General features: G+C 44.2%; 1 protein-coding gene across 4 annotated transcripts in view; it reads right to left on the minus strand.

The window, feature by feature from the left end:
- Nucleotides 1–24,901, minus strand: part of LOC131281525 (glucose transporter type 1) — a 73,714-nt gene that overhangs the window by 27,534 nt on the left and 21,279 nt on the right. For 2 of the 4 annotated variants that reach the window (XM_058310861.1, XM_058310859.1), the window contains exons 3-11: nucleotides 22,425–22,656; nucleotides 7,788–7,953; nucleotides 7,555–7,692; nucleotides 7,064–7,320; nucleotides 5,619–5,743; nucleotides 5,199–5,477; nucleotides 4,920–5,107; nucleotides 4,155–4,244; nucleotides 3,033–3,155 (exon numbers count right to left, since the gene is read on the minus strand). In XM_058310861.1, coding sequence (XP_058166844.1) covers nucleotides 3,033–3,155; nucleotides 4,155–4,244; nucleotides 4,920–5,107; nucleotides 5,199–5,477; nucleotides 5,619–5,743; nucleotides 7,064–7,320; nucleotides 7,555–7,692; nucleotides 7,788–7,953; nucleotides 22,425–22,656 — 1,598 coding nt within the window. The remainder of the gene's footprint in view (nucleotides 1–3,032; nucleotides 3,156–4,154; nucleotides 4,245–4,919; nucleotides 5,108–5,198; nucleotides 5,478–5,618; nucleotides 5,744–7,063; nucleotides 7,321–7,554; nucleotides 7,693–7,787; nucleotides 7,954–22,424; nucleotides 22,657–24,901) is intronic. The other 2 variants (XM_058310860.1, XM_058310862.1) reach the window with 2 other exon arrangements.

The raw sequence follows: 24,901 nt of genomic DNA on the forward strand, positions 1-24,901 counted from the left end.
CCGCCGCGGGCAGTAGAGCCTGCCATCGGTCGGAAACATGGGGTGAGTTCATAACGCACTTCGGTGGCGGAAGTCATCGCCCGGGCGCGCAGACTTGCCATCGCGATTGGGAACCGCTGCCATCGCTGCCGGCGCCGCGCGTAGTTAACACTAATGGATGTCATTAACACGAAAAATAGCACCATCTCAAGCCGGGCACAAATAGCTCTCGGGTGTTAGGCGGTCGTAGGCTCGGAAGCTCATTCATTGCTCCACCTGGTAGTTTCCACACCGGGTGCGCTGGTGTTTGGGAAGGGGGAGTGTAATTTTCTCAAGGAACCACCTTACACGCATCCGCATTCGGTTCGGTGGAGCACATGCATCCAATGTCCCTGTGCTACGGCACACACAACACCGACGAGGGCGAAACAAAACGAAAAAAAAAAACGTTCAAAGGTCAGTAGGGTGAGAAGCGGAATTTAGCGAAAAACACACAACTAAATTACATCCACTTCATTATGGAAAATACTTGTGGTCGTGTGGGAGAGCGACCAGACAAACACGGCGTGTTCTCGTCCTTCCTTTTGGGGGCAACTGTTGTCGAGTGGAATTTGTGTGTTTTTTGCGACACTCCCCTAAAGGGGAGGTGATACTTTTCCCCCGTGCGCCCCCGTGGATTGGATTTTTCAACTCGATGACCATTTTGCATGTCCCCTCGAAACATCGTTTGGGAAAAATAATTTGGAGCTGTACTCAACCCGAACATTCGCCCCCATCGGTTCAACCCTTGGGGGAGCAACAAACGATTCACCGAGTAGATAACATCTCGCCAACCCGAGCAGCAAACTTCCTAACAATCGCAATCTACCCCGTGGTGCCAAAGGACGACAAAAGGACACAGTAATAATGTGCCCTTTTTTTGTCTGTAATCGGTTCTTGCGTCCAAGAAGGGTGGTGGGAAGAAAGTTTTGCCTGGTGATTAGTTTTGGTTTTGCTGTCACCTTCCGCACCGGGTTCGAAAACAAACCAATCGGCCTGAGGGAATGCTCTGTGGAGGCGGTATTTTGAGCTGAGGATTTGATTTGTCCTTCCGGCGAGGCATGGTCCGGTTGGGCGTGATTCGTTTTTAATCGAGCTCCCCTTAGGAGCTCTGTCCTGCTGGCCGATACAAAGGCCGGTCTTAGTATTAATGATAACGATTCCTATCGTGCAGGTTGCTGCCCGTACGTACGACCTTACTGTGTCGGCCTGCTGGAACAAAGCAAAAAAACACGCAACAGGAAAAACGGCCTTTTCCAACTGCAAAAAGGACCACAACCGTGAACCTTAGTATGGCCAGATATTTATGTTTTTCCAACATGCCACAGCAACAAGCTCGGGAAACGCTTGCAATGTACCCGAGAACTACCGATTTGACTAGTAACGGCCTTGTGGAAAAAACGAGACCCAACCAAAACACTACTCTACTTTTCCTTCTGCCAATCTCTACACATGGAAAAACCACGGCAAGTTCTTTAATTAAAGTCTAATGAAAAACGTGACCACATGTGCACTATCCCCGGACCGTGTTTCGTGTCGTACGCGTTCAATTTGCTGCCGGTGGGTCAAATTGCATCAAAGTTTACTGCACACACACACAAAAAACCCATACAAACACACACTTCAATGCCTGTTAGTTCCATGGGCCGTCTTGTATTTGCCGCTCGGCTTGGCAAGAAGGACGAAAAGTTGTTTTTATATTACTCCCTGCTAGCTGAAACGCACCCCGCTAGCCGGGCGTTGGAGCAAAGTTTTTCCGTCCGGCGTTCGGGAAGAGATACTTTGTCACATTCGTTGCAACGGAGAACAAATGCCACATTTTGGACGCTTGCTGCGGCGAGAGCCATATTTTTGTGGAAAGTTAGACTTTGGAAGCTTGGCTTGCAGAAACCTTTCCGTAGGCCGTTAGAGAATGGGACAAGTTGGTTGAGATTTATGTGGTGTGTTTGTGGTTTAATTTTGGTACATCCACACATGGCCTGCTGGATGAGGAAAGGTGTCAAAGTGGAGCAAGTGTTTGCTTGGATCAAATCATTGCCAGAACGCATAGCAAATGTCACGTGTTTTCCCCGGAAGAACCAACTTACTTAAAGATCTAAATGCTTCTACCTTCAATAAAAGCAGTTACTTTCAAAATTTGAAGGAGATAACAAAGCAACCCGGAAAATAATTTTATGATTGGACAGCTCAATTTCTGTTTACCAGTTATACGTTTTGTACTTAAACACTTGATGAGGTAAAATAAAAAATGTTCTACTCAACATTTGCAAATGTCACATGGTTTTAACACTATCTAAGAGAAGCTAACCTATTTATTTTCATATTGATACGTGCAAAAGTTAAACAATTTTAAGGAATCAAAAGAGAGAATCATACACAACCAAGCAACGAAGTAGGAAAATTCGAGCAAGATAAAATTGTCTTAATAGATCAAAAGGGAATATGGAACGAATAAGAAAATGAACGAACGAAATAATGAAGGTAAGAAACGGATCTACTAAAAAAAAAAAAAGATCTATGTTGAACGTTTTATAACAACCATCCAGAAAGAACACCAAGAGAAGGTGGAAACACAGATGGAAAAAAATCTAGCACATAATAAACTTAAAACCAAACGGGGGGCTTCATCCAGGAAGGTTTATAGTTTCGGGGTAATGGTGGTAACTTTTCGTTTACCAACCACTTCCATTATGTGTTCGGTGGGGAGGCGACTTTATCTGGCCTTTTGCCGTAGGAAATTTTGGCGGGACGAAAAAGCGAGCTAAAGTTTCCGCACCGAACCCAAAGAGATGTGTTCGCCTGGTGCCTTAATTTTCCAGCGAGCTACGCTTCGCACCGACTGTTGAAGAGATAATGCTCTATGAATGTTTAATTTCGGGTGTTTCGGGAACACCCGAATGGTCCCCAAAACTTGTTCGAGAGCAGCTTTGCACTTTATCGCTTCAACGTAGTCTTTTGCGAAGCGTATTTAAATATGATATGCAAGGGAAGAAATGAGGACGTATTGTACTTGCCTTTATTAAAAACGATATTGTTATGAATATTGAGAATATAAACATTCCACCTAATCCATACAAATGCAGCGTTCGTCGACCAGTTCTATCCATTAGCGGTATTGATACGAGTGTCATCACAACCTAGAGAGCGGGCGAGAGGAAAAAGAATCCATCAGCGTTTGGGATGAAAGAAATGTGTCAATTTGCGTGTTTTTCCCCGAGTTTGCGTAACACGCTCCATTAATTTGGCACTGGCCACCTACTTCCAATTTCGCGAATGGGGTCAATTCGAACATGCACCAATATTTGCGCGATGGTTTTTCACTCGCGCGGGGGTACGATTCCACCGGGAAACGGACCCAAGTGGGCTTGCGTTGTGCGTTGTGTAGAGTGTTGTTTTCGGTGTTGAATTTGGTCAGCCACCGGAGCGGCCTTGTCTGTTGGGGCCCCGTTGTGGGTTTGGTGTGGTTTTGGTCTTCTTTCTTTAAATACCTAAATATTTGCACCTCGCCACACACCATCGCTGATTATTTATGCCCTTGCGCCGGAGTGTGTGCACAAAAACCCCGAACCACAATATCGATTTTCCTACACGCCTCACACACACACACACACACCTTTCAGCTGGCGAGCGGTTGGTGGAGGTTGGAAAATGCCGTGGCATGCCGAATGCGCTCGCGTAAAAACTAACATAAAAAGGTCGGAAATTGATAAATGTTGAATTTAAATTGAAATATGTTCGACCAAGTTTTGAGGTTATGTAAGGGTAGGCATCAATTTCGATTGCGATCCTGTTATTAATGCGAGCGTATTTTATAACTAAGAGGAAAATGGGTCGGTAGTGGTGGGCGCACCGTTGTCGGATGCAGTTAGGTAATTGGTGGCTAGTGGTCTGGTGGTTATGCTTTTTAGGATCACACCTCGCCCGACCCCCGAGCAACTTCCATAAACATCCGTTTTTCAATGCATTGCTAACAAACAGCGTTTTACGGCAAAACCAATGCCGTTGAATTCACATTCGTCTTTTTTTGTTTCTTTGAACTGATCATTTTGACCAGTCGCAACAACGGAAAGTGATGGAGTGGATTATGTGTAGCAGCATTTTGGGGCTTATCCTGTGTACTCCCGGAGGACACTTACCATTATTGCACCGATTCCTATTGTGGCGAATTTAGCACTTTCCTCCGTGAGACCCGAACTCATGAACAGCGACGTTGAGTAATAGAATACCTGCGAGAGACAATGGGCAAACGTGTTTTACAGGATGTAAATATGCTGGAAAATTTACGTAGACCTGTGTGAGGATTTAATAAATTGTTTCCTATCGCCTATTGTGTTTTATTTCCAACGATTTTGAAGATTGCAATACGTTGAAATTTTTAGCCAGCTGTTTGGTTCATGTTAATTTAAATGCTTATTTGTTTAACATTTAGAAGAACAAAATACAGATTACATAAAATGTTGAAAATGGAGAATTTTATATTATAACTTTAAAAATAATGAAATCACTGGCAATAATACAAAAAAACTAGCAATAATACTTTGGTTAGTTTACTTTTCATCTTTCTTCTTTCATTTCGAATTATTTCAATTTTTTCACAAACAATTCTAAGGATATCGCTAACGGTATTTTTGGTTGACCAAAAGTAGTAATACGCTGAAGATGAATAAACAAAATGTGTCTAAAACTGTTTCGGAGATAGCTCGAGCATTCATTACGCCTCGATCTATCCTAATCATTTCATCGTTAAGGATCAATTGTTCAATCAACGCAATGGTAGTACGACAATAGAACGTAATAAATTAATCGTTAACGGTTTTCTCGTTTTAAATTTTCGGCGAGATGAAAGGGAACCTCATCAAATCAATCACTTAAAACAATGAGGGCTGGGCGAAATTACTTACGGCGTTAATTCCACTAAACTGCTGACTAAGCTGCATCACAATTCCGATTATCAGCGGTGCCCGGAGCGTGGGCGAGCAGATGAGCTCTATCAACGATATACTGCTCTCGCACTGCTGGGCCCGCTCTTCGGCCCGCATCTCCTCGATGTCCTCCTCGACCTGGTTGGAAGCTCTCAGGCGGCGTAGAGCTGCGAGGGAGGGAGTTAGGAAGCGGTAAAATTTCGCCGGTCCAAAGTGAACACACGGACCGCAGCATCGATCAAACACCACCTTACTTACCTTTCCGCGCTTCCTCCTCCCACTGCTTGGTAATTAGTAAATATCTAGGTGATTCTGGGCAGATCGGTAGTAGAAGTAATTGTAATACAGCTGGACAGATGGCTAGCCCTAACAGCACGGGCCAGCCATCATTAGTTCCTAAAATTTGTTCTATACCCAGTACTTGCGATAATAGTAATCCTACGGTCACAGCCAATTGGTTAACGGTACCTAAACCACCTCTTAAATTTAATGGAGCAATTTCAGATATATACATTGGTACTAACGATGTGTTTAAACCTGTCGGAAACGGAAGGGAAAGAGAATGCGGGCGCGCGCGGGAATGGCGCACAAAATTAAGCAACTCATGAGTTTCCTGAGGGTACATGCCGAGGGTATCCTCTTCGCGCGGGTGCCGCAACGCGCCCGCCTGACACTTACCACAATTGACACCAATTATAAATCTTCCGAGGAATAGCATTTCATAGGAATGACTCATCTTAGTGAATCCCATTAGGCATGCACCGGCTATTCCCAGCACGTTGTTCAGCAGGAGGCCACCTTTCCTGTGGGGTGGGGACGGAAGTGAAGAAACGGTGCATTAGGAGGGGTGTTTGCCGGATGCCGTTTAATGGTGTGGACCTCCACAGCGAGCTCGGTGTACAGCTGCATACCCTTTTGATGGGCGCTTTCCGGGCTCGAGTTCATAATTAATGGAGGAATCTGTTTGATTTCCGCCGCTCCAAACCACATCAAAATCAACGCGGTGACATTTGGCGGTGCGGTGGTTTCAAGGTAAATATTTATCTATAACCCTGCGGGTATGTTTCAAGTGAAAATGGGATACGCATTTCGAAACTTGTAGTTTGAGTATGTTTGAAATTTAATGCTGTAAAGCCTAAATCCACCTTATTGAAAATATGGTAAAGTAGAACGGTTCAAGTTGGAGATGAGTGGATTTAAAATTTTATTTAGAAAATAATACACTAAAAACAGGGTACAAATTCCATAAAATGTCATCTACTGCAGATTCTTCAATCCACTAGTTTGTATGGTCTATCATGATAACATTCCCAACGGATCGTAATCCATTCCAAACCTTTAATGGCGGGTCCGAAAAGCGTTAAAGGTTACGCAAACAAGCGCACGCATTATCCGACCAATGTTGTTTGATTTACGCACTCCATTTGCATTTTCCAACGCTGTCATATCATTACATCGGCTCCACGTTACGAAAACACCACCAGCCAAGTGCTCCAAAACTACGGCAAACACAGTGCCAGAATCGAAGATCGTCCATCAGCCAACGAGTGTGGTTGTGATAAGATTCATAAAATAGCTGTATTTACGACGCCCGCGGGGTAGGGGGGCGACCGAAGGAGAGTGGGGAAGAGAGAATGCCAGATCAGCAGCCATCGGCAGAAGTCAGTTCAAACCGTGGCATAAAATACATGCCCGGGCCCATCGGCTTATCGGCCCAGCAATATACCACACTCCCGACGCATGCCGGGCGGTGTTGTGTACAAAATGGAAATGAAGCCATCTTTAATGAAAGCAGAACAACGCCGGATCAGCGCCCTCCGGGTGGTTTTGGGTTTGATAAGACAATTCAATTATGAATTATTCACCGGATGCTAATCAATCAGACAAACACCGCAGGGCTGCTGTGAAACTTATCTGACGTTGGCGGGCACGGTATGTACCCAAACAAAATGGATGAGGTCAAGAGTCCTAAGCCACAAACAATCCATTGCTTAGCTAGTTCTAACGATACTTTATAATGTGACGAGTTGGCTTACTTTTTTTTTAAATTTTGTTTACATCACATTATCGAATAAATTGGAAAAATTAAAAACTTCTCGAGTGAGACGAAAAACTTATCGTACCTTCCGAAACGATTCGCCATCCAGCCGCCGCTAATACCTCCGAGCATACCGCCGATCGCGAAGATGGACACGGCGACCGAGTACAGCTGCTGGATGAACTCCTCGCTGATGTCCTCGCCGTACCGATCCTTGTAGACATCCTTCATGAAGTTCTCGATGTTCACCTCCGGTGCATTGATGACGCCAGTGTTGTAACCGAACTGGAGCATGCCCAGGACGGCCGCAAAAATGGCGTACGTCAGGAAGAACGTCAAACCCTGGCAGGGAGGAACGGAAAGTATAAAAGTAGATAATAAGCGATGGGGAAATTATAAAAAAATGGTAAATAAAAAGAAAATGATTGTATATTTTTTAAATAAAACGAAGTTGGGTTAAATTAATGTAACAGGTTCATTTAAAGGACAACCAAAGAAAAACACAACACAAGAAATTATAAAATAATACATTTATTGGGTGAAAATAAAAGAACGCTCGCTGGGTTGAACACTAACTTGCTCCAGCAACCGTAGTTTCCGCCGGTGAGTGTGCTCCTCCAGCCGATCCACGTACTCCCGCAGCTCCTCGATCTCTTCCTTCACCTGTTGTACTGTATCAAGTTCGTGTTTTATTGCTACCATATCACGTTTCACCTGTGGGAGAAAAAAAAACGGGAGGGAAAAAGCAAACAGAAATGAGCACCCCCAGGCAGAGTGGTCCAACACGCCCGTCCCGGTCCGCGACTTACCTCGGAAACTTCCGTCTGGCAGCTCTCCACCGATTTGGTGAGCTCCTGAAGTTGTGTCCGGATCTCGCAGAGGGCGACCGTCGTCTCCAGATGACGGTCACCCCGCTGCAGATCGTCCAACTTCGCCGACAGATTCATACTCATCACGCTGACTTGCTTCTGCAGTCTGATTGGAACGAAGGGGGAGGGGGTATTGGTAAGCGGGATGATTTGAAAGAATTACGATGCACATATTAGTATTTATTGCATTTATTCAACAGCAGCAACCGGCAAACGATTGCAAATGCAAGAAAATCAAAGAAATGTACAGATAAGTCGTGTGAGATAGAGCGAGAGAGAGAGAGAGAAGGACAGGAAAGGGGATTATAGATAGAAGTGGGGCTCCACGAGATTGAATAAGAAGTACAGGGAGAATTATGCTAGCGTAACTTTTATTCAAACACACGAGCATGAACATGAGAGGTGTGAAAAATGTTATGAAAAGTCATGAACCTTCCATTTCTTTACACTCTATACTCGAATCTCTTGGGATAAGACTGTCGTCTCCAAAATGGGTGCATTCCCCGGGAAAGCGAGAATGGTTGTGGTGGTGAAAATGAAACGTACTATGAACTCGATAGCGTAGTTGATGATAGAAGAATGTAATGTTCATGTTTCCGAAGCGACAGCATTCGCAATGTATGGTTTTCGGACTCAATGAATGAATGTGTAAGAGCGACTGGGTTGTAGATGATGAGATGTCAGAAGAAAATAAAATAAATCAAATTGAATTACACGAAAAAGAACGAGATGAAACATAAAACAAATGAAAATAAGCAAGAAGAGACTAAATAGAAACTAATAAGGAATGAAAACTGGCCAGAACATTTTGAAAGAGCAACAAGCAGATAGAATACTCAAAAAGATTTTTAAGAGCTTATGCTTGAGATGACGGACGAGTAAACAAAAGATCGATTTGAGAAACAAACTACCTTATAGTTGATCTCGTACGATAAATACTTTTTATATGATCATTAATAAAAACTATTTACAAAAAAATCATCGTCAAAAATCTGTTATCAATAGTAGAATAATTCATTTTGAGAACAAAATCACAAGCAACTCTAGGGCGAAATGCGAACAACATTCGAGTACACGCAGCAACAGCAGCAGCAGCAGAAGTAGCAGAAGTAGCAGAAACTAGCGAATACGATTTACCGACGAGATGCGTATCCATACTATAAAACTGGATACTTTTTTTCTATCACAACCTAAGACTTGGTGCATACGATAGCATGTTTTGGCAAAGTGCAGTTCAACATCGGTTCTTGGCAATAAATCGGTATAAACGCGATGGAAGAAAAAAAAAACACGTAGGAAAAAGGATCATAGGATTGAACTAAGGTGAAATAATTTCTTGATGAAGATCATTTTTTCTTGACAGTGAGGTGTGTATGGTTCGAAACATGTACGAGAGAAGCTTCGATGCTGCGCTACTGAATGTTGATCGTATCGGTAAAGGAGTTGCAACGTTGTCATTAGAAAACAAAAAAGGTTGTAAACAAAACGTCTGAAAAAGTTAAGTATAAAAAATGTCGTTCTGCTTGATTCTGCAACCAAATAAGCTACAATGGAACGACATTTGGCAAATGGCATGGAATGGGACGAGAAACGAAGAGCTCAAACGAAACAAGAAAATGTGTGCATGATTGATAACACGAGCACAAGACGTGGCTGTATGCTTGCGGGCATAAGTGTGATAGCGAGAAGAAAAGAAGACCACTTGCTGTGGGGGTTTTTGCTTTCTTTTCCTCGCAAGAAACTGCTAAAGCTAACAGGACCTTCGGCGTGTCGGCAAACCGAGGCAATTGCAGCGAAAAAAAAAACCATTCTACTCTAAGGATAAACATAGAATCAATAAAGGCAATCTACATGTACAGAGGAAAATAAACAGAATCGTAATCGTTACGATCCAATGGATTGGATCTAAGCAATTATAATATTCGTTCGTGTGGTACACACAATACGCCGCTTAGGGCTTGCTCAGTGTCATCAACTGTTTGTGCAATGTACGATTTAAATACAAAACATTATTTAGAGCAAAAAGCTGGCACAACCCTGCGGAAAAACATTCCTTTATGTATGCAGAAATATCGTTTCACACATTTGTCCCCTAGATTCACTGTTCAGTGAACGTGTGGCGATGAGAGCGGGTAGCTTTCCAACTACTTTGACCCGATCTAGCTCCTACACAAAGAAAAACCCAAAGCCTAATCAAAAACCAAACTAATGAAAGTATAGAATTCCATAAGCCCGGCGGAAACAAGCGAATAACGGAACAGATAAACAAATAAGTTTGGCCGAAATATGTCCTTCAAAGAATGAGAAAGGATGTGTTGGAGGATGTGTATGTGTGTGTGTGTGTGTGTGTGGGTGGGAGTACGTGTCTGTGTATGCATGGAATACGTGTGCTGAGTTTGTATAGCGGTATGACAAACTGGTGATCATAAATTTGGGAGATGGATAGCTCCATTTTCGAACCACAACCACACAACACGCGCGCAAGAGGATTGAATCGTACAAAATCGGACCGACTATTGCCAGGCAAGAAAACCGGGGTCGAAAACAATGTGCAATCGATCGACTGGCCGATCGAAGGATGAGGTTTTGCTCGGGACTTGCGTTATTCAACCGGTCGCAACATTCGGGGGGAAGGTTAGGGACTCTCTAAGAGCAGACGTTCATCGGTAGATCGGTCTGATGGTGGACGCGTTGTTTACTTACCCGTAAGAAATATCACCGTACGACATTTTGCAATTATTTCTATTCGTTTCGTTTCGGCTAAGGTCCTCGGTTCGAGACCGGTTCTGAGCAAAAGGTTTCGGCGAGTTGACCGTTTAACTTGCGTTCGCCTAGTCAGTGGGGGTGATGAATGTTTGTGTGATTTTTGCAAAAATGGCTGCTTTGTCGCTGCTATTTCTGCTACTTTCGCGCATACGAACTTTCCTGCACGCACTCGTTGTCTCAGTTGGACTTTTGTTCTTAACAGGCCCGTTTTATTAACGATCGAAATTTACACAGTAATCGAATCGCTTTCGTTCAGACTTCGTTCGTTGTGTGAATCTCTCGTCAGGGAAACACTCTTGGGTTTTGTTTCAGTGCTAGAGGAACTTTACATTTCCGTTTCGATAGTTTTCGTTTGCGAAACCGGCACGAACGATACCTTCAAATCGCGATGCTACTCCAAGCACTCAATGGTTTGATGGAATGCGACAAGCAATGAGATGACGAGCGTAAAACCATACGCCGGCTTCGATGTATCTGAGTGAGTGTGTGTGTGTGAGTGTTCTTTTTTTACATCCGTTGCGTTAATGAAAATTATGTACAGCTTTCACAGCACGACTCAATTTTGCTTGTGCAGGACAGAATGGTTCAAGCGCTTGTCCCTGGGCAGCACGTTCGCCAGGGTGCGTTTCCGGTTTTGCTTTTCGCTACGTTCGAAACTAGCGGGTTGTATTTTTGTTGGTATGTTTTTATCCGCTTTTTCTACCAATTTACTTTAGATCTCGTACAGCTAATCCCCTCTTTTCTCGGTTGATAATGTTAGTTAGACCCTACAAAAATGGGGATCTTTTTTCCTCGGAATTTGCGAGGCTCGTCGATCGTGTGCCTTTGTAAGGAAGCTGCCACAATTGGCTTCCGTAAGTGTCGATGGTCAATTTTACACACGTTTGCAGCCTTACACAAGTGCTACGAGAAGGGGGGGAAAAACAACATGGTTCAATGAGACGATGAAAACTAAAATAGTTTTGGGTTTTTTTTTCTAACGAGTGATCAATTGAATTTTGGACATAAGTATGATAATTTTGAAATTAAGAAATACTGCTGAAAAACTAAAGAAGACACAATTTAAAACGTTTCACTTTTCGTTTGTTTTCTTATCGAAAGCAAACCTTTTAAGATGAACCTCAATCAGAAATTATATCAATAAATCGACACAGGAATCCAAAACAAATTGCAGAGTACCGGGGTAAAACACAAACACATACCCAGAAATGATTTCATTTGGACGAAAAGGGACGAACTCAGTTGGATCGAGAGATGGGGGGAAAAAACTTTCTTCTTGTGAACGATTCCAAACGCCACAAAGGATCAAAACACCGGGGATGCCCTCGGCTGGTCAATATTGATTTTGTGGAAAACAAAATTCGTTCGGCAACAAACACAAGCACCGTTGGATCGATCGAAACTGACCGCAGAATGTTTCGAATTCGGCTCAGGATCAGGAGGCACCAACGGTCAACAGTACGCGAATGCGAAAGGGAAAAGTTTTCCACCGACCAGCTCCGTCTGTTGTGGTGAGTTATTAGCTTTCAGTTTGAATTTTACGACTTTTCGGTGGTGGTGGTTGGAAAGTATTGAAAAGTTTTCCGGCCTCGACCTTACCGAAACGGTTTTGCGGCTATTTGCGTTATCTGATTGGTTTAGAAGAAATCATCATTATTTGCATGAGATGATAGGAGGTTTTTTTTCCCCAAAAAACCTCCTGTCAGTCAAGAGGACGCGGGCAGTAAAAAAAAAGTTAAACACTTTTTTGCTGATGTAACGAACCTTACTAAGGCACATCCAACTGAGTTCACATCAACACTTCTACAATTCATCTCCATCTCCATCACCTAACGTGAGCTGGTGCTAATCAAAAGTTTTGCTGGTAATTTTCTCCGCAATTTCCCAAGACCACACCATGTCAAGACTCTCGCCTTTCCCAGCGTCAACTTGTTACACCCGCAAAAAGTACAACAAAGCAAATGAGGCATATATGAAACATGTGTGTTTGTGTGGAAGTGTGCCCGCCAAACTCTGCTTCCATGGAGGAAACGGAGGTGACGACGGTTGGGTGACGTAAATCTCTGTCCAAGGCGTGAAAATTCAACTCCTTTTGTCCCGGGAGATGACGCCCGTGAGTGACGCGTGTGAAGTTTTCTTTTACTGAGGTCCCTTATTTGCTCTAGCCCCCGGGAAGGCAATTCCTTCTACCTTCACACCGTCGTACGGTCGTAGGGGGAACAACAACTTCAAATCTTCATCGCCAGCCGCGTTTCGACAATAAAAGCTTATCATGAAAGTTTAATTTAATCCCCGACTCATCTGTCGTCACCCGCTTCGGTTCCGACCCTCCTTTGCCCAATAACCTGCGTGTCTGTTCGGAGCTGATTTGATAGGTCAAATGTAACCGGTGGAGCTGGGAAGCGGGTTGAAGGGGACTAAATTCGTTGATGAACCTCCTTCCCAGTGGGACCCGGGTGGCCCAAACTTGAGCACAAAAATGCAAAGTTTCCACATTTCCACCCCCAAAACAACTAACCTTACTCAAACAGCCATTTTAAACTTATCATCCCTGTTTGAGTGGTTCTTGTCTGTTCATTCGTTTTCCCACATCGCACGATACTCCTTCGGTTCGGTTCTATGCGACAAAAGAGGACATGAGAAGCATGCAATTTTAACGTCCCTTTTGGGAACCTTGAAAGGTGTTGGGAAAGAACTTTTTTGTCTGCGTCTGCGAGCAAGTTTATAAATGAATATTTTCCTGTTTGGTTTGTAACAAAATTATATTCTTTTGAAAGCAAGCCCTTCGACCAGTGTTAAAAAATTATTTAAAATTCATTTAAATTTGCACGCTTATCTTTTCGGTTGAAGTGCCTCCGCATTAATGTAGTTTTTTTAACGTAAGCAAGCTCGGTTGGAAAACCGCGAAAAAACAAACACATCCCTTCACCAGCAAAACAGTTGTCAACTCTCAGGAGAGCACTCCGGAATAAGTTCACCAAAAATACGTTTGCTCCGTCAGCGTTGGGCCGCGGCGAAGATGGAGCTGATGATGATCATAAATTAATATCATTCAACAGCACACCCCCCCTGGAAGAATATGCGGCGCGCATTTGGATCGATCCCAAAACCGGGACCATTAATCACAGGGTGAACCTGACGGGGCGCGCGCGCTTTTCAGTGCCACCACGCCTCTGGCGAAGATCGTCGTGGGGTTCAGGAAAATAATTTATCACGCCTCTGGGAAGCACCAACGCGATGCTGGAGATTTATAACGCCAAAACGGGCGCGGAGGGGCATTAGAAATCTAGCGATCGTTTTTGCACTCCCGATGATTATGATATATCTGCGACTATCGAGCGGTGAAAAACAGTTCCCGAGATGGAAGGGGGTTTAAAGATATCAAAGAATGATAACAAGATTCAGAAGGCAGACACATCATTTGTAAAAGTATTTTTCTTAAATTATATAAAACTGCATACTTTATGCTTTAAAATTCTGAAGGAGTCCTGTCTCGAAAGATAAACAAGATATGTTCAATGCCACCACGTTCAGCCTAATCTGCAAATATCTGCGATTTTCAAAAGCAAAAAGGAAAAGAGACGCCCATTACTTACAGCTACACGCAACAAAAGATCCAGCACATTCATAACTTTCCACACAGGGCGCAAGCATAATAATCAAGTAATGCCAAAAGCGCCGCAGCATTCGGTACTTGTTTGGAGGAAAATATTTTGCAACCGAAACACTTTGCCCCACCTCTGTATGGCACGGAGACGTATACTGCACTTTTATATTCATCTGTCATCAAATCAGTGGTGCTGGGCGGGAAAAATGCTACAAACAACTTTGAAGCAAAACAACCACATTTGTGTCACGGTTTCATTTTCTTTATCGTCGGTTTTGGAGATACTTGGCACCATGCAGCTGCACCAACGCCACGGACGGACGGACGGACGGATCGGGTCCAAAAAGCTTTCAACGTGTCCACCAGCGCCGGCACTATACCGTGATGGACTCGCTACCACTGGAGCGCACCCCAAAAAGGGACTCTCGGGCAAACGAACGAACGAACGAACGAACAAACAAACAAATGAACGCCCGAGCGAACAAATGGCGAAATGATGGATGGCGCTCTCCCGATGTCGTCCGCGTACGGAGGCGTTAGTGGTGCAGGTCCGGAGGTCCTTTTCTGGGGGGGGTTCGAGCAAGCATCAGAGTGTTTCTTTCTTGCGCTGATGAAGTGGAGCAAAATGTGTTACCACTACTTCAAATGCATCGAAGAGGCAAGGACAGAGAACATTGGGATAAAAAAAAGATCTGTCCAGGAAAGGAAAAATGCAATCGCAATGGCAGCCCGAAAAGACGCCGATGACGGGTGACTAAAAGAAAAGAAACATCATTTGCTGTAAAGCAAGATAAATGAAGCACGATCCATTGTGCTCGTGTTTGGTGGGGGTTTTTTTTTTCCACAAAATGAAAGATAAAAGATTTTTCCTCTAGTTGCACATACAAATGAAGCCGAGGCACTAGCATCAACAAGCTCGATGTAGGACGTAACAAATGTAAAATGCGACCGCCATACATATGCGATGTGCTTCAATAACTGTCCATCAAATACGAGACTGAAACTGAAGAAATACTTAAGCCCCCGTTTGATGCATACAAATACGATTCTCTTATTAGCAAGACGTTTTTATTAATAGAAAAACAACAGTTTGAGGAACTTTTAAAAAGAAAGGGTAGTATTAGTTTATGGAAACAAATGGCAATTTTAAAAATTCAATGGCTTTACAATTTCGGCAGCCTAAGCTTAAAAGTGGGCTAATGAAAAAGGTTTTCAAAGTTGTCATTTTCATTAATGTTGTTTTAAACATCATATTCGTCTAGCTAGTCAACTATTTGAATAATTAGAAAAAAAAACAAATTCCCTTAAGGCTCGCTTTAATACCCGTCGAAAGATTTAATACTCTTCCTTTAGATTCAAATCCTTGCCACTATAGCTAGGACTTATTCATAGATAGTGAGCCAAGATATTTGTTTTATATTATGTATCCTAATTTTTTCACATGTATGTTTTCCCTCTTTTTGAATTTACAAACACTTCAAGGTTCAAACACTATCCGAGTTCGAACGAAAACACCACAAACCTAGTCCCAGGGACCAATTCAATTACATTTGCATTTAGATAACGAAGCTTTTGCACTGTTATGGACGGCAGCGGATTTTTCTTTCCCATCCGAATGTTTGCTCGACTCGTTAAAAGCCTGTCAAACTAAACCGAAAGGGATGGATGGAGGGAGGATGGGAAAAAAGCGCGCGCTGTGCATCATCCGATGGAAGTACATTTTCCACCACGTCCCAAAGTACATCGTCGTTTCATCGGTTAGATCGGTTCGAAAGGACATCGGACATCGGGTCCGGGAAAACTCCGTCGGAACAGTTTAACCGAAAATTAAATTATCAAAGTCCATCTTTTCTGGCTGGCCATGATGCGGCAGTTGTTGACCACCGGCCAACCCCGGGTGGCCCGATGCGGTTGGCAACAGTCTCCCAAGAGGGGGGGGTGGTGGTGGTGCGGAGGGGTGCAAACATGCGCCAGCAGGAGACATTACGGTGCGAGAATTTGTGCACCAGTGTTTACCCACCGGAGAGGTTAGCAGTAGCCGCACGGCTATCTGAGGTTTCCGGGGCCAGCTTGGGCCGATCTCGGCCTGCCCTGCCGTATCTCGCATCATGCGGCCCAGTTGTCTGTTTGATCGTGTGATGTTGACCGTACAGATTTTCCCATAATGTTCCGAAAAAAAAACAAAACCAAAAGGGGGGGAAAAAAACCCGAACGTCAGTACCGCAGTGACCGATAGCAGTCCCGACTGGGCTGGGGTTCATGCTGCGGTTTGGGTGCACTCCGTAGGACATCTGCCGGAGCACGATGCAGCAGACCAGCAGCTCCGGGTCGTCCGGTTGGCCGCGCTACTCCGGGGGGGTCAAGCCGATGTTAAGCTTTATCTCCATTTTACAGATTTCCATCGGTATCGCACGAGACAACCGAGAGGACGAAGGAACGACAAAATGGCCGCTAAGGGGTTGGGGGGGATGGGGGAAAAAATCCAATATCCTTTCATTAGCCTTATGCGAGGAGCGAGTGCAGTTGTTCAATGTGGACGTGCTGCCATATGCAAAAAAGTTTGATAGTATCCAGTCAGCTGAGATGGATTAAAACTATCAGCCGTTCGATCGGGCAGAACCTCACGGTGCCTCGGCAATCCATTAGAAAGTTCCATTAAACCGCCCCCCCCCCCCGCCCTCGAACTGATATCATTTGATCAAAAAATCGGCATGGAACGCCCCGAGAAATGGCACATTCGCCCGCACCGCAAGGGGAAACCGGGTTTAATGGACCATGATCCCGGTATCGCATGGCGCCGGGGCGGCACATTCCCAAATTGACTCTTCAAAACGAACCGGTACCGAATCTGGTAGGCCCCTCGGTATGGGGGTTTTGGGCAGTGAGGCGTTCTAGGAGATGAGGTGATGAACCGAACACACACACACTATTCAGCTTATTTCCTTCAAATATCCTGCCGGGCAGCTCGGGTCTTTGTGGCAAGAAAACCCGCCAGTGTCGCACCGATGTTCGCACTCCCCGATGATGACTTTTGCTGCATTTGTGAGGAAGTGTGTGTGTGTGTGTGCGTGGGGGGTGGGTGTTTACGACCACTCTGGTTTTGGGCAAACCCACTGCAACCAAGTGCAATTCCCAGTCCCGACGACGATGACGACAACTGCAAACGGGCGCTTGTTGTGATGTTCGCTTTTCACAACAGGATAAAACCGGAACTTTTTTTTCACCGTTGCACCCAATTCCACCTCTCCGGGGACGACCATTTCGAGGCCTATTTTCCCTGGCAGGCGGAACCGAACTTATTTCCCCTGTTAATTTGCACCGACCGGCCGGATTGGATTTTCACCGCGCGCGCGCTGCAAACCAAGTGCCGTGGTGAAATTTTAACTGAGATTGGCATGATTGAGTTTTCGTGTTATGGTCGTGGGAAATTAGAACGGAACCGGCACGACGGAGCACGATGCTTGGAGGGTTTTGGTATGCCTCCGCCACAGAAATGCAGCCGTGTATGGTGTGTGCAAAAGATTTTAGCCTTTAAAAGCGAATGATCCTGCCGCGGCAACACAATTCATTTCACTCAGTGAACTGAACGCTAGTGAAATACACACAGATATGTTAAAATGAAGTTTACTTTCGTGAGTTGAATTTAATTTAAACACCAAACATACTAATCAGTTCACACTGTTTCAATGATTAACTGATCTAATGTTCGTGAAAAACAAACACGCCAGTTTGGCATCAGAATATCTTACACATCATTGTAAGATAACCCATTTAGAAATGGTTCCCATCGAACCACTATCCCTCTTTAACTAATAAAATCTAGTGCTGATTTAAACATTGCATCTCGCTAGACCGCGCTACCCAATGTTGTTTAAACAAATCAAATTAGGTGGTTTTCCATAGTGGAACAATTCAATCCGTCCTGTAAAGGACATCGTCGATCAACTGAACATGTTGAGTGCCCTCTCGAAAATGTTAGCGAATGTTGACTTTAAATTAATGCTAATGAAACATACGAGTGCAAAGCAAACATAGCCAATCTTTTTTTCATCCTTCCAGGTTCAGTTCTTCCCCAGGGTAACGCTTCCCCTAAAAGCCGTTTTCGGACAAGTCGATGCTCTAATGGAATGGATGGCTTTCATGAGCTGGATTAGCGGTCTAGGATAATGCACTCTCGTGCCAACAGTGAGCCACTGGGAAATGGGTGGAAATAACCAAAATATTCCGTCAGGATATTGGTACGTCGGTTAGAAAGCTACCACTTACACTTCCGAGACTCGATTGAGCCAAGTTTGAAAAAGTCGCCCACTCAACTAATCACACTTATGTCATCCTGGTGGTCCAACATAGTTCACCTTTGTGTACCTTTCTTGAATGACTACCGTCGCAAGAGGGTTCGGTTTCCCATGGATCGCATGATCTCAGGTAGAATCTTAATTCTCATCAACATAATCACCCTCTTCGCTGGTGCCTTTCGGATGGAATCACCAGCGTATCCCGTGGGGGAACCCTGAATACGTTTCATCAAAGGTTGCTTAAAGGGCACCCAGTTGCCCAAAAGTTGGTAGCCAAAGCTTTTGCATGAAAGCAGTCGCACACGTTTCTGAAACAGTTCGTCATGAAGACCCATACGCTTGCCAAGAGTTACCCGATCTGGGAGATCTCCTAGCAACGCCAGTTGCTCACAAGACCCTACCGCCAAGGGGCGGGTTGTTGATTGCGTTCTAATTTTAGGCTTCCTGCCTGGAGAACCGGGACCGAGAATCCTATTTGCATCCTCGAAAGGGCGGGAAGATTTGCTACCGGCCGAAGGGTATGAATCTTGCATCAGTCTAATTTATGGCCTTGGTGTTGGAGAACAACAGCAGGTAAAAAAAAGCAAACACGTACCATTGAGAAACCACCATTCGAGGTACATGCGGCATGTCGACGTCCTCGATTTTACATATTTTCCTAGGAATTGCAATTTCCACCCAGCACGACTGTTGAATTTGTTTGTACGCACATTTGCATTTTGAAGTACCCTTAGCTTCACTTACCGCTCGGAAAGTCGTCGGTAGTTCCATGAGTGCTGAGACACTCGCTCGTTCGTCGCACGTGCCTTTTGACCACATACCGGCGTCGATGGTACGTACGGGGACGAATACTGTTGACCACAAAATGCCTCAACATTGACTGCGCGCAAGAAAAAGCCATCCAACTCGTTGGAGCTCGACATGATTCTCTCCAAGCAATGTTCACGTACAAAAAGGTCACTTGAGACAACCACGTGTATTTGTGTGTGATTCATTTCGCATGCAATGGTGAATGCAACCGAAATGAGTCATACGTTCATTTTATCGCTACGCAAAATGACTGGATGGTGCTATCGTACTATCTTCGCTCGGACAACTTGGTAAGGGAGTCCGTGCCTTCAAAGGCAAGTTAATAGCGAGATATACAGCTACGGTGTCGACAGGGTGGCGTTGTGGGCCGACGGGGACGAAGTTTGTTTTTCCACTTACGGTCTCGTTCCATGTGACTCTCAGCCTCGGTCCGTGACCATCACCACGGATCGGTTGAGTCGGATTTAATTTCATTAATTTTTCAATCGCAATAATATACGATATGTGCATTGTTCGCTTAACTTTCCATTCTCTGCCTTCCACAGCACAATTTTTCCGGCAGGGTGCATCGTCAACGGTTGACCGCAAATGAGGTTCATTTAAAACAACGAACGACACCAAAGATGGGAATTATTATTTAACCAGGACGACTTACCCTCATTCAGGGTGGCCTTGTTGGTGAGTGGGATTACCTACTCGCAAAAGTCGGCTACGATTTAAAGCCGGTCAGTTTTGCCGAGTAAATGTTTATGCTCAGCGAGAAGGAATGTGTACTTATAACTTTAACATCGATTTTTCGATGCCCAGAATTGTTGTTTTTAAATCATTTAAATTGATTCACTAAACAAATCTTATTTTTCTAAAATTGAAAACCATAAATCAAGGAACGAATAACAAAGATTTCATAAAAGAAATCAAAAGTACGTTACATTGGGTCATTTTATTACAAATAAGAAATAATTACGACTCAGGAACGTTTTCACAAGAAACAATGGTTATTATTAAATGGTTTCTTGGGCAAGATAATTTCTTTTTGGTATTCAATATAATTTTTTCTCAACGAAATTCAACTAAACATGCGAAAAACTGATTGGATATTTCAAACAAAAAAATATAGAAAACCATTCATCAAATGGCGGATGACGAATTGAACATCTTCCTCCATGTATTATGGTTATCGATTTGCAAGCGCTTCAAGTGCTAACAGTTAAAGTGCTAGAATTTTCCAACAAGCCCGCCCCGAGGATGACTCCTCGTTGTCCAGTTGCAAATGTTTGTCAATTTCGTAAAATGGCAAAACCAATCAACGAAGGCTGAGTAAAACCGTAGTCCACACCCCAGGTCAGTTCCGTGGGGTATCAAAGGTCCACCCGGCCCAGTGGTGGACGTTTCATTAATGAAAACATAAAAAATGCATAGGTTTTTTTCCCGCTCGAAATGGCAAGCCGAGAGCGAGTGAGCGGGAGGACCCAGTTCGGACGAGTAATCGATTTTCGTTCCGGGAAATGGGCTGAAGATGATTAGAAGGGCAAACTGGTAGTGGTGGAAACAGACACGGGGGTGGGTGAGCAAAAAAAACCTCATGTGCTAAACCCAACAGGGACGTGACTCGCAAGTGAAATCGAAATGTTTCGATCCCCGTGCGATCGTTTCGTTACATCGTCAGCTTCATTCGACCAAAAAAAAAAACAAAGCTGGGCTAACAATTTTCTTCCCGTGTTCGTGCACTTACATAACCGATATTTGACTGAAACGTACGTACGACGTTCGTACCAGTCCAGAAACTTACTGGACTCGATGCAAATGCAAGTTATTTCATGAATATAAACGACCCACCAACAAACCCTGTAGTTTAACAAAAACAAAAACGTATGTGTCTAAACTGCGCATAGCGTATTGGAAAATGAATGAAACTAAAATAAACATCGATTTGAACGAGAAACAGCACAAGTAACAGGTAACGAAAGGTCATCTAACAACGACATTCAACGCAAGGCAAAGGAACGATAGTGCGGATTGAAGGGTCAAACACAGGATACACGTAACAACAGTGCCGTAGAGCAGCAAGACAAAACAAATGAATGGAATAAACATGGATGGATGTGATGGATCGAATGAAACAAGGGAACGGCATAACTTGAGCGCAATGAGACGGAGTGCTTTATCTAAAATCATGAACACAATCGTTGAAACTTGAAACTTAAAGGCACAGGAAAGTAGAGAAAGAGATAGGCAAAGAGGGCCATGATCGGAAATCATTATGATACACGTTAACTCGAGAGCGAACAAGCCTGCCCATAAAGGAAGCGGGAAGAAAAGATGGAGCTGTATTTGGAAGGAGATGAGGGCGAAATAACGGTTCACGATGGACAAACCATAATGAAACTGACAGGATGATTACAAAATGGTAGCATCTGGTGACGTAACGATTTCGAAGTTCGAATGAAAGATGCGCAATCGTTGGGGTCAAAGAGAAAGTGATATGATCTTTCAAACGGATGATATTTAAGGTGAACTGTATCACCAGCTTTGATAGAAATGTAAAGAATAACAACTACAGGTACGAAAAGGTCCACCAAATAGTCCGAATTGTTTCCCAATCAAAAGCCGAAGATACCGTAATAAACTGAAACCGGTAACATATTTTTGTCTATTCAATTTTGAACTGATTCCTTCAATGTTGTTTGGAAATTTGATGGCTCTTGCCGACGATATAAGCAATGCTTTAACCGATACAAATAGTTTTAAATACTTTAAATGACTTTGGACAGGTTATAAATTAGTTTTTATGATTTGAATGATATCGATGAAATAGAAAAACTAGGAAACTCAAGACAATATATCTAAAGTCGTGCGTAAAATAGCCTTGAGACCGCCTCCAGTGCCTACTAGATGTTGCTAAAACATCTCCTCACCAGATGGAACGGACTTGATCTAATAGTGGCGCACGTAACGGTAACAGAAAGGTAAGAAACTCATAAGCACACGAAAATCTAATCTCCCCCCCAACCAAGAAAAAAAACTTAAACAGCCTGAAAGACGGGAAAGCCGGTAAAGAGAAAGCCGTCGGCGGTGCGGCCCTTCGGACCCGGTACTCACTCGATAAGCAATTGACGTAATGATTCCGCATCCTCCCCATCGCAGCGCTCGCTCTTCCGTGAACCGAGGGAACCGGTACCGTCTCCTATGTATCTTGGCCGCTTAAGTCCACTGCCGGGCGAATGACGCGTCCCGGTTGACGAACGCCCATCGTCTACGCCACTGCTCCGTTGCGAATCGATCGACTGGGACCGGTACACTGGCGGGCCGGCATGCCGAAATGGAAGATACACTTTTTACGTTAGAGGTTAGATAATGTTAGAATGATGGCATCCAGTGCTGTTGCGGGGAGGGTGGGTTGTGGTTAGAAAAAGGGGTTGTCAAAAGGTGGAGGGAAGGATCGGGGGTCGCGCAAGGTTGGTCTCATTCGCCCCAGGTCCCCCTAATTGTGGGCCCAGGTGGTGATGGCCAGCGTATCGAACGTTTTGTAATGGCTTTCCGCATTAAAAACAAAGCTGCTGCCGTGGAAAAGTGGAAACGGTTCAAAAGGACGGCTCAATAAAGGATGGTCGTGAAAAAGAGCTTAAAATCGGACAAATAATAAAAAGAAAAAATAATCTATACAACACAGCGATCACAACCCGTGAAAACGATAAAATGGATTAGAACAAACGAAAGCGACCGAAACGGGGTTCAGAGGGCACGGTGGGTTTAGGCCGGGAATGGGGAAATTCGAACCGCCAAGCCTAAACGAGCAACAATTCCATAAAATTGAATGGGCGCGAAGGAACCGATGCGAGCCCGGCTCGACCTGTCTCGTAAAGTTGTTGACGTCGCCCGTTGTCGTAACAATAAAAACGAATGTGATAAGGATCCCCCCGGCTGGTCACTGGAAGACCTTCTGGGGACCGGCCTAATCACTCGGTGAAGACATTTCAATTTACTTCGTCGAATTTAGAGTGATGTGTACTTGGACTAAAACCCAACAGTTGCTCCTCCTCACACCCCCTCAAGAAAGTGCGTGAGTATTTTCATTTTAAAAAAGAAAACATTTCACAAAAGTACAAGTTACACTTGTACACTATAGCAAGCCTAAAGTCCGCTATTGAATTTACAAAAGCTTCAAAAAAGTAGAAACGAACTTTTTGTTCTAAAAAACAAAGCAACTTATTGTATATTTTACAGATATTCTAAGGATATTAGAAATATAAATCAAACAGGTTAATATTTGCAACCATTCCATATACACTGTTCCAATAAGTTTGCGTTTTGAAGAACCCATTAACATCTTAAAATAATTGAAGACGTACTGTACGTAATCTAACATCGTTAGTCGTTAAAATTAGCTTCAAACGAAAGGAAAAAAAAACGGTTGGGGTCCCCTTTCGATTATCCGAAACATCACTTGAAGAGGCTTTTACAAACATGCTTACATTTGCAGTTCCGCTCTCCTGCACGGGGTGATTACTTTCATTAGCAGACAGGGTGGGGAGTTTTCCCGGGGAAACCGACGAGAAACCTCACACCTCGACCCCGAAAAGTTCAACGGGCTGGAAATTAAAACTGTCCGAATGTTTACGGTTCAATTATCGCGTTACGGAAATTGTAACGGAATGATAATGTTGCAGTGTTGCATAAATACATTCCCAATCGGATCGACCGGAACTGGCCGCGTCAGGCGCACGTGAGCAAGGAGGGTCCTGGGAGCCAGGAGGGGCAGCTCCGAACGAGCCTCACCGGTTAGATAGGATGTTAATGGAACGCCACACTAACGCCCGGACCGACAAACATTCTCTTGGGATTTCTGGAAATGCCGCCTTTTTACCTGACTAATGTTTTCCTTTTCCATGTGATTCGTTAGGGGGTTTACCTGGTTTATTCTTTTCCCATTTCAAGGGATTGAAGTGAGCCCGACGAGTACACGGAGGTTCATTTCCGAGAGTTCACACCACCACCGCTCCGTCCGTTCGGCTGCTCTCTTATTCCATTTCCGATGTATCTTCCTCAAATCAATTCAATTCGTGCCGTTCCGAAAGTGTGATGGCGTCAATTCCCATGAATTCGATTCCATTCCTTTAAGTCCTTCCATTTCCCAGGGATCTATGCCGGGTCGATCGTTTGATGAGTGCGGAGGTTGTCATCCTGACTATGGGAGGGTGGGTGAGACGACCTACCGAGCTTCATTCTCCCATGGTTTAATCGGGCTTTAATCAATCTGCACATTCGATCCGATTATCACCGCACGATGTGATGATGCCAAGATTCTTCCCCACACGTGCTCCTTACATCGACCCGCCGCAACCTCTGCCGAGTCCCCTCGATTGTGTATCGACAGGGGGTGGATTGCTTCCAGTTCCTTTAGGAAAGTTGCTACCTCTCGAACTGGCGACGAAGAAGATAGATCAGGGAACAGAGAAGGAGCACACGTAGGGCGCAACGAGGGAGGGGGGGGGAGAATTTTAATTTAAATTAGTTAACGGACTAGCAGCGTCCAATCCATGAAATATTCAGAGCCGAATACGTCCGATCCTACCCGT

The sequence above is a fragment of the Anopheles ziemanni genome, chromosome 2 (assembly GCF_943734765.1).
Source record: "Anopheles ziemanni chromosome 2, idAnoZiCoDA_A2_x.2, whole genome shotgun sequence".
Taxonomy (NCBI): domain Eukaryota; kingdom Metazoa; phylum Arthropoda; class Insecta; order Diptera; family Culicidae; genus Anopheles; species Anopheles ziemanni.